The sequence below is a fragment of the Frieseomelitta varia genome, unplaced genomic scaffold (genome assembly GCF_011392965.1).
Source record: "Frieseomelitta varia isolate USP_RPSP 00005682 unplaced genomic scaffold, Fvar_1.2 scaffold_266, whole genome shotgun sequence".
Lineage (NCBI taxonomy): Eukaryota > Metazoa > Arthropoda > Insecta > Hymenoptera > Apidae > Frieseomelitta > Frieseomelitta varia.
The window spans coordinates 6,112-16,912 of NW_025109997.1; the positions used below are offsets into that span (position 1 = coordinate 6,112).

Sequence of the window (10,801 nt, forward strand, 5' to 3'; positions counted from 1 at the left end):
AATTGTAATATAATATAAATTATATTATATATATAATGTATATAATAATATAATATAAAACATTATAACATATATAAAAATATAATACAATGCAATAATATAAAAATTTTTCTAATGGAGAAGAAACTGTTCGTTTATCGTATAACAATAAACTTTTCTTCTCGCTTTAAAAATGGGTGCCTTTGTTTTCAAAATCGCCATCATTCGAACTGTCTATTTCGTCATAGAAATATATTTATAATTCAAACTTCGTTTGACTACTGAAAATTTCCTTAACTGCATTTAATTTAATATTATACTTTCTAACCGTTGTTTGTAATTAATTCCATTTCGAAATATCCAAAACGAAAATAATTTACGCACCTCTAATTCGAATAACTATCAGGCAAACTAAATTGAAACCCAGTGCGAATCTTACGGAATAGTAATTTGATTCTACGGATATAGGAAACATCATCGTATACCAACATTTCGAAAATTCTAAAAAACACTCGAAAGATCCGAATCCTAGGATTTAAGAAGTGGTCAGAAATGAGGGAAACGTGATATTGAATTTAAGAGTATTGAAAAAGCAACTGCGTTGAATTTCGTCTGTCTCTCGACCAGACGTCGAATCCCCGAGTCCCGAAAACCGTTTGAAATTATCACGCTCGAAACTCGGAATAACCGAGATCACGAAAACCGAGCAATTCTCAAATTGCTGGCAAGTTAATCGTTCTCGATTAACTAGAACCTCGACTGGTTATGCAGAGCTGAAGATAATTAATCAGCCGGTCTAAAGTGGGCGTTCTAACAACCAGACGCACACACATACACAACCGCGCGACCTCTCGCGAATGCAGATCGCGTTGACAGACTCGTATTCGTTGGCCTGATTCGAACCGAACAATTGCCATCCGCGTGGCAAACGTTACTTTTTGCAAGTCAAATCGACGAGCACTTTCGACGCCTCCTCGAGGTTCGAAAAAATCACGATCATCAGAGGAGATTTCTTCTCCAAGTCTCGCAATGGGGTGTCGTGTATATATAATTGACCCTGATTGTCCAAAAATACTGACATAAATAAATAAATAAACGAAAATATCTATTAATACCAGAATATATTCAGAATATATTCTGTGCACGTGAGTTATTATAATTTAAATGATAATTAGAATAGATACTGTCCGGACAGAAATTAATATAAATTAACTTAATATCATAAATATTATTTTAAAAGAAAGAAATTAATATAAATTAACTTAATATCATAAATATTATTTTATAAGAAAGAAATTAATATATATTAACTTAATATTATAAATATTCTTTTATAAGAAAGAAATTAATATAAATTAACTTAATATCATAAATATTATTTTATAAGAAAGAAATTAATATAAATTAACTTAATATTATAAATATTACAGGTATATGTTATATTAAGTTAAATTAATATTGTAAATATTTCAAATTAGCTTTGTTCAATTTTCGATCGTGGAACATTTAAAGTCACTTGATAATCTTATCATTTTAAAGAAGAATGGTCTACATATTGAATTCGTGCTGAAATCTATCATTTAGTAGCAGAATTTCCTCAGAAAAGAAGATAAAACAAATCGCAGAAAATAATTAATATAAATTAACCTGATATTGTAAATATTACAGATGTATGTTATTAAGATATTAAGTTAAATTAATATTGTAAATATTGCAAATTAGCTTTGTCTAATTTTTAATCGTGGAACAGTTAAAGTCACTTGATAGTCTTATAATTTTAAAGAAGAATGATCTGACATATTGAATTCGTGCTGAAATCTATCATTCAGTATCAGAATTGCCTCAGAATAGAAGATAAAATAAATCGCATGAAGAATCTAGAGACAACGGAAAATCGACGTGTATTGTCACAGAGGAAGATACAGCTGCTACTAGAAAACATAGTTTTCCAAGTGTGCATTAATTCGTTCCCGGGGAAAAAAAAAAAAAAAAAAAAAAACAGGAAATGTCTTTCGCTTTCGATTCGCTTCAAATCGCTCGCCGCCTCCGCGAGTCATTTAAATTTCATATTTTTGTCATCTTCACGATCTCAATTGCGAATCGGCGACCCAGTAAGCTTCCTTGAGGATTTAATGAGCTTCGTGAGCTGATCCCCGGAGGCTGAGACTTCCGAGCGAATTGCTGATGAAGCTGGTCCAACGATTGTTCGAGACTCTGTCGTTCGCGAGTAGGTATTTCGACACCTGGCGCAATATTAACCTCAGGCATTACATTCAAACTGTGAATTTTGGAAAATCTGTATCTCTGAACGGAAAGGGAACCTCGGTAGGAAATTGTAACCATTGAATATTGTTGAATTAGGAGTCGTTGTTTGTCTCCTTGGCATTTAAATACTAAAAAAAAATTCTATCTGCAAAGAATTGGTCATTGAAAGGAGGAATCGAAAAACAAAGATTCTGAGTATCGATAAAATCGGTAATTCTGACGAGATGAAAAAAAAAAAAAAAACTAACAACGAGAATGGTTAAGATAAAGTTTATGGCCATTGGGGCACCTCTAGGCAGATGAGTAGCACATGCACAAAATGGCTGCCGATGCACATGATCACCGAAGAGTACCGAGAACATGTCTCGCGACGACAGAATTGTGTTTCGAGTCTTAAACTATCGAGACCAAGGAAGGGAACGGGAACTATTGTCAAACATCGCGCGAATACTTCGTATTTCTATTTTCCAACAACGTGAACGGAAAGGCGATAAATTTATTTGTTTTCGTTGAAGATTTCACGAGATAGAATCAAGATTAAATAACGAGGAAGCGCAAAATTGAAAACAATAAAAATTGAGAGGGTGTATAAAATTGAAAGATAATAAAAAAAGGTCTCAAGAAAGAAGTTAAAGTCTTAAAAAATTAAGATTCCTTGAGAAGTTTAGATAATAATAAAATAGAATTGATGTTAAAATAAAGAAGGGAAAAAAGAATCAAGAAATGAGTAGCGAGAGCCGAGTAGTAGTATAAAATTGAAACATAGCAAAACCAATCTAGAAAAATAATAACAAATACCTCGTTCACGAGAGAAGAACCTGTTTCTTAAGAAGAACATCGGCTTTTTCATTTCCAGGGGCAACGCGATCGACGAAGAGTCCCCAAGCTCGATCACCGGGTCGCTGACAGTGGCCGCATCGTCCTCGGGGGACATTTCTCTGGATGCATCCGAAAACATCGATCAACCACTGCCCTCCAGCACCGCGACTGACCCCACCACCCAAAGATTCGAACCGAAAGCAAACGAGCGGCACTCTCAATCCCCGAACATCCTCAACGAGTCCACCAAACCTCCGGTACAACGATTCAAATCGACACCGATCGACACTCCGACACTTCTATTAAAAAAATCAAGTCCAGACAAATCGTTCGAGCTGCGAAGATTCTCAGACATAGAGAACAAAGTGACCATCAAGTTACCATCGGGAGAGACGTTGAAAGATCCGAGGAATCCTGAAGAATCCGTCAGAGTTCCGTCGAGCCCCGAGGACACGTCCGACCGAGAGATCGTCGAGGTTAGAAAGGACAGTGCTCTGTTCCTGGAGGAGGCGCAAGGTTTGCCCGCGCTCCGCGAGAACCTTAAATCGCGTGGCGCAGGGATCGTCAGCCCTAGGAGAGGGAGCAGCGGATACGAGAGCAATCTGGGGACATTCGACGAGGACAGAAGGAACTCGTCATCCGTCGACGTTTTGCAGGACCCGTCGTTTCTGAAAGAGAGACGCAGGTCTTCCGCCAGTCTAAAACGATTGAACTCGAGAGTGGTGTTGGGCAGAGCCGAGGAGAGTTTAACCGAGGACGTAGAGATCGAAAGGATGCCCACTACGGAGGTTCACTGGGAAGTGTCTGGGGCTGGGCTCGAGATGCCAAACATCGAGGAGGTTAAAGAGGTTTTTAGAGACGATACTTCTATCAAACAGGTGAAGAGAGATCTGCACTTCCCTCCGAAAAACACGTCGGAGACTACTATTGAAACAACTATTGAACATCAGGACACGTCGTCTGGCCTCTTTGAGTCTTCTCTCGGTGACTCGACCAACCGTCTCTCGTTCTCTCCAGCTTCGAGGAGTTCGACTCAACTAGCTTCACGTTTACCAACACCAACGTTCCTGGAGTCAAGTTCAAGAAACCCTGACAGACTCGGTGGCAAGTCATGCGACGTTGCTGCGACGATGGATTCGACAGGATCGAGGAACGTATCTCCGAATACATCGTCGCTGAAGAACAGTGCGTCCAGCGATATTCAGACGCCGGCGTCTGACAAAACTGCCGACGATTCGAACGTAAGAGAGGCGATTTCATCTGGAGAGGCTGGCACGAGCCAGGGGAGTCACAACGCCAGTCAAAACGTGTCAGTCAGACCTATTTATCCGTACTGTCCTTGTTCGCCGTACGGGAGCCCTCAGGGGAGTCCTAGGAACAGAAGGAAGCCTCTGAGAGAGAGCAGGAGAGTTTCCATCGACAACAAGGAGGGAGCTCTTCAGCTGAATCAGTATAAATTGTTGGACAACATTGGTCAGGTGAGTTTTCGACTGATTGTTTAATTGTTCGTATTGTTGTACGATTTTCTGATATTAGGGAAGATCAAGAGAAGAACTTTGATCTGGTATAATTAAAAATGAAAGCAATTCGTTTGATTGATAATTTGAACAAATTGATGAAATTTTATGGAGACGCAGCAATAAGTAGTTCTTAGATAATACATTATTAAATAATAATGTGTAATAATTGAAAATGATATATTAAACGACGAATAATTATTATTAGAACACAGTAACGTATCATTTAACGAACCAGATGAAATATTAAATCATACATTAAGTGTGAGGTCACTTTAATGAAACATTGATCTCAAGTACAAGAAATATTCGTTACGACAAAAGTTGCAAACTATACGTACTATGCATCAGAGATTCCAAATTCTTAATTATTATTCCTTCGAAATAACATTTTCAACCCAGCGTGCGAACGATTCTAGAACTAAAATCATCAAAAACATTTAATTTTGAAATACATGAAGGGTCGCACACGTGCCGTGATATTCAAGTACCGATAATTGCGAATGTAATTAATACTGAAAATTGAAACCCACCCAGTTTCAACGCTGCTCTCGCGCGACATAAAGGTCGGAACGGAAACGCAACACCCAACTCGGAGACAGTGATAAAATCCTTACAGAACGACAATCACGACATTTCATATCACGAAAATTAAACAACGCTCTGGTAATTAACAATTTAAACGTTTTGTTTTTCGTCGACATTTACTTCACACGTGTAAAAACGTAAAATCTCTGCGACGATGAAACTGTGTCAAAATGAAAGAGATTCGTCCAATTAAACTTTTTCATTTTCAAGAATTTTTTTTGTACCGACCATTTCATACCTCGCCCTCGTATATTTTCGCTGTTACAGGGCTCCTACGGGATCGTGAAACTTGTTTACAACGAAGAAGACGAGACCCATTACGCGATGAAGATTCTCAGTANAGAAGAAGCTAATGAAAAAGGCGGGTGTCTTCGGTAGAATGATCCCGGGGAAAAAGGGATCGGCTAACCCTTTGGCCAAGGTTTACAGAGAGATTGCCTTGTTGAAGAAACTGGATCATCCGAACGTCGTGAAACTGGTGGAAGTTCTCGACGATCCAGACGAGGACAACCTTTACCTTGTCTTCGAACTGGTCCAGAGGGGCGAGATACTGCAGGTGCCCACCGACAAACCTCTCGACGAGGAAACTGCCAGGAAGAACTTTCGCGACATCGTGATGGGCGTGGAATACCGTGAGTAAAAGTGTACAAATTATATTTCGACTTGACTACATTTTATATATTTGATTCGAGTTGGCAGAATTGTTGGTAACATTCAACAGAATAAACTAGCAGATATTACTTTATTTCAGTCAGACAACTTCGACACAAGACTTGGTTTTACAGTTTTCCGTTTTGTATATTTCGTACGTAATTCATTCTCCCTCTTATCCTCTCTCACCTTATACTGCTTTCATTAATAACTGGTGCTTTGTATTATATTATATTAGCTGATATCTCCTTAGCTGCTACCATTCCTCTCTTTTAATTCTTCTTTTCCTTTTTTACCCTCTTTGTCCCACTTCCTTTGTCTTATTACTTCCTCTGCTTTCTTTCCTCACTCTCTCTTCTTTCGTTTTTCCTTATCCTCTTAGAATTCTTTTCTCTCCGCCCAACTCGGCATAATAAATCCGTTTTGTTCCTTGAAATTTTAATCGCACGAAATGATATTTACTCGAGATATTCCATGGAATAATTTTGAACGTTCAATCGTCGCGTTAAAATAATTTTAAACGAAATTCGTGGATTCTCAATTGTTCCAGTACATTATCAGAGGATAGTTCATCGCGACATAAAACCGAGCAACCTGTTGGTGGACAGTGACGGTCGCATCAAGATCGCGGATTTAGGCGTTAGCACGGAACTGAGGGCGTGCGGAGAATTACTGTCAGGACCGACCGGAACCCCGGCGTTCGCGGCACCTGAAACTACAATGCCTGGCGTTCATTACTCTGGAACGGTAAGTACCGACGATGTACGAGGCGATCTGATCTCATTCCATGGAAATAGCAACATTATTCTATCAATATTTCGAAGAGTCTAAAAATCCAAAAACATTCGAAAGACCCTAATTCTAGAATTTAAGAAGAGGTCAGAAATGTGAGAAACGTGAAATTGAAATTAAGAGTATTGAGAAAACAATTGCGTCGAATTTCGTGTGTTTCAGTTATGCGATATATGGTCGATGGGAGTGACACTGTACTGTTTGGTGACCGGAAGAATCCCCTGGGATGGCACTGGAAGTATAATTGGCGTGCAAGCGGCGATACGCAACGAACCGCTAAAATTTCCAGAAAAGCCGGTCATTTCGAAAGATCTCCGCGATTTAATCTCGAGGATGCTGAACAAGAATTCGCTCGAGAGAATCACGTTGTCAGAGATCAAGGAGCATATCTGGCTGACAAATTGTGGCGCTGAACCACTGCCAAGTGAGGCTGATAACTGTCAACTTCCGGTTACCGTTACGGACGAAGAAGTGGAACGAGTTGTCACGAAGATACCCAAGCTCGTCACACTGATTCTTATCAAAACAATGCTGAGACAGCACAGCTTCCAAGTAAGTGGAATTCTATTCGTTAAAACGATGCCAAATTTGTTAATTTATTTAACGCAATTGCAAATTTAATTGTATGATCGTGAGAAGAAGTAATTTAATTCGATAATTGATACTCACAAGGTTAACATGTCGAATTTATTTCCTATTTGGTGCTATTAATGAATTATTAAAATAATTATTAAAAGATACTATAATTCATGTTACAACAATGTAGTACTGATTGGTATAATTACAACAGAACAAATTAATTCAAGACCTATCACAATTAAAGACGAGAATTTAACGTTTGAAATTTAGCGCCTCGATTTGAGTTTGTGTTATTGTTTAATCTCTTCATTAAAGTGTTTATTCGAGATAAATGCAAATGTGACTAGGAGGCAATGAATACAGACTGGTTTCGGTGAAGGCCCGCCTATTAGCTAATTTCTATAACCGCGAAAGGTCAAAGGGGAAGTTATTATTAATGATTCCGACTGACGAACTTTCGCTATTTAGCTCGCGAAACTCTTTTTCCAATTCTTTCATTTGACCTTAATACTCGAGGTTGTTAAAACGTTTACCTATATACCATGAAAATTTTCTCGCCCACTTTTTTTCCCGCTGATTGTCTCTCCGCTTTAGTTTCGTGGATATTGAGACTAAGCGGTAGTTACTGTCGCGTTGTCACCTGTAATTGCATCGGTGGGAAATGGAGCTTTTGATTCTCGTAACCTCCCGTGCGACAGACTATTCGCCCTTCATCCGCGGTCAACTTTATCGTCGATACGATAAAAACAGGAATAGCGTAGACGTCGTCGATAAAGTACCATAAAATTCTACTAGACTCCCCCCGTAGGTCTTCAAATGATCTGCGTTGGCTGGGGATAAAGTGACAACAAGAAACCGAAAAAAAAAAAAAAAATTGGAAAGCACAACGAGTTGGATATTTCTCGAATTTTTATAATACACAAGTAATTGTAGAAACTCGAATCTGAATTCGCAAGAGTTGTCGAATTCTGTCGCTAATCAGTAGATTACTTTTCATTTGACGATCGTCAGTGGAATGTACTCGTCATGCACTCTGTACAGTAATCATCGATTATACAATTCGTTGATCTCGTTGCGTCACGAGTGTCGAGTTTCTTCTCGCGTAGAAGGCTTTGCGTGTCGAGCGTTATACAGTCGTTTGGAGCGATTCGATTTCGGTTACGATGGAAAAGTCGGCCATTGAATTTCAATCGTGACCGACATTTGATCTCGCGCTCGGGTCGGCGAACAACGAGAGAGGTCAAGCCTCTCTGTTTCTCTGTTTATGACGGGATAGTCGTCGCGACGGCGTGGAAAAGCTGCCGCGAGTTCTCGCCGCGGCGTTACTTCTCTGGCCTTATTATTTGATGAGCAGCAGCCAGTCGATATCAACCGAGTTCAAGGGAGGTTGACGGCTCCATAAACATGGCAATAACGCCGCTCGAGTGTCGATGTCATAAAAGAGTGAACTCTTTTTCTCATTTTATTTCTCTTTCTCTTCTCTCTCTTTCTCTTCTCTTTTCTCTCTTTCTCTTCTCTTCTGCTTCTCTTATCAGCTTCCATCCAAGGTTGACACGATTTCTGACGAAAATAGATTGGAAATTCTTAAAGAATTTCGAGCGAATAACGAGATCTTTTGTGAAATCCTGTTCTTCGAATCGAGAATAACGTTCAACAACGAAGAATTATCCGATCCTTCGAGTCCCTTTTATTTCTGCTTTAATAATGTCACGTTTCGTAAACTTTTTCATGCAATGAGATTTCGAAAAGATCTTGCACTATTCTTGTATCTTGCGAGTATTAGACAATCTGTAGCAATGGAATTGAATTTTTTAAAACAATTTTCAAATGACATTGTCGCAATATTTCGTTTTAAAGTTATTCGAAAAATTCTGTCTGACTTTTCTAACGGAGCGCAAATATTTTGCGCGAAAATTATTAGCGATCATCGTTGTACAAATTTCCTAACTAACGATGGTTTATTTTCCGATTCTCAGAATCCTTTTCTACCGAAGGAAAGTGAAAAAACGACAGGTACCGAGGAGACCTCGCCAGAAAGGAAGACGACAAAAAATCCAATGTGGGAACGATTTTCAAAAACAGGCAGGAGCAAGTCCGCGCCGGGTTTTTACAACTGGCAAACAAATCGCAGGTGAATAATCCGAATCATACATCTTTCGGCGATTTTTTGTAATTATTATCTTTCCCTCTGTGTTTTGAAAAACTTTCAGACAATTATCCATAAACAGTCCTCTATCTCCGGTGATGGAAGCGCCGAATCAAGAAACGGAGGTCGAGGAACGGCACGAAAAATCTCGAAACTGACACATCGAAGGAAATCACGATTGACACACGCAGAACGAGTCGACTTAATAAATAATGATCGAGTAAAAGTGTCTATTTTTAAAATAGCGTTAACACTTTGTGCGTTCTTTTACACGAAAATTAAAATTAATTAACAAATCTCGTTAAATATATATACACACACATATATATATACACATCTTTCCGTCCTGAGATGTTTCTTTAGCGTTTCTAAGCGTTAAGCATTATTCAATGAATTTCCAAAATATTCCAATTTGATAAAGCATATTAAAAAAAAAAAAAAAAACGAAAGAATTGGCTTCGAAACAGCCACGTTTCGCAAAGACAGCTGTATCTTTCGACCAATCGAAACATTGTGTCGGAGGTATTATGAGATTATAAATGATTTACCGAGCACCAGTCGATGCCAATTATTCCGCTGTGCGAGTTTCAGTCGACAAACGGCTTAATTGCAGGCAAATATCCATTTGCCAGTCGACGTCCTTAATTTATGAAACTTGAAAGTAAAGGAACTTTAGGAAACGGCTACAGCTGCAGAACAATTGGAGAAAGGACAAGCCGACATTAATTTAAGAAACCTTATGAAACGCTGTCGATGGCGTAGACTGTCGAATCAACGAGAGTATAAATAAAGTTAGATCATTCTCGGCTCGAACCGAATTTTCAAACGTGAGGAAGTAACTTAAATTCAAGGGCCATTAAGCACGATGAATATCAATTGTCTCTTTATCTTTCCCGATCAATTCCTAGTCTCTGAGTAAATATTAAATAAAGATTGATGAAATATGTTTTTCGAAATGTTGTTGTAAAATACTTGCAAAATTTATTTGGATAGGACCGTGTATAATTTCTCAAGCACCAGGAAAACACAAGACAATTGCAACCGAGATTAAATCTGGTACCATGAGTGAGCTTAGTTTATTCTCTCTGGGATTCTATTCTACATTTTCCTTTACAAGCAGCAACAGTAATTTAAATGTATATTTAAATGTACGTAACTTTGAAAAAAGATTTACACAATGATTAGAAAATGTTCAATCATTATGTCGTGTTAATGCAATAATCTCTTTCTCCCTCGACAAAAGTTACTTAGACTTCGTTAATTATTTACTAAGTGCGTGTGACACGGAACGTTGCCATAGAATCGGTACGATTCGGAGACCTTTTACCATACTTGGCATCTGTTCCTCCAAGCAAGACACGGAAGACAAAACAACACTCTCTACAGACACGATGTGGTTGACGTAACTAGACAAGCTCTTCAACTCAAAGCGGATGAAATTTACGGTGCTCTAGTAGAATCATTC

The 10,801-nt window shown here is 38.5% G+C and overlaps 1 protein-coding gene across 1 annotated transcript; it reads left to right on the forward strand.

The window, feature by feature from the left end:
- Positions 1-3,038: 3,038 nt before the first annotated feature.
- LOC122528880 (calcium/calmodulin-dependent protein kinase kinase 2) lies at positions 3,039-9,646 on the forward strand (the record flags this gene model as incomplete). Its single annotated transcript, XM_043654483.1, is given in 7 exon segments — positions 3,039-4,541; positions 5,436-5,507; positions 5,509-5,800; positions 6,370-6,566; positions 6,774-7,163; positions 9,167-9,321; positions 9,401-9,646. Coding segments are annotated over 7 exon segments (2,703 nt in total), but the record flags the coding sequence as incomplete, so codon positions are not given.
- Positions 9,647-10,801: the final 1,155 nt, after the last annotated feature.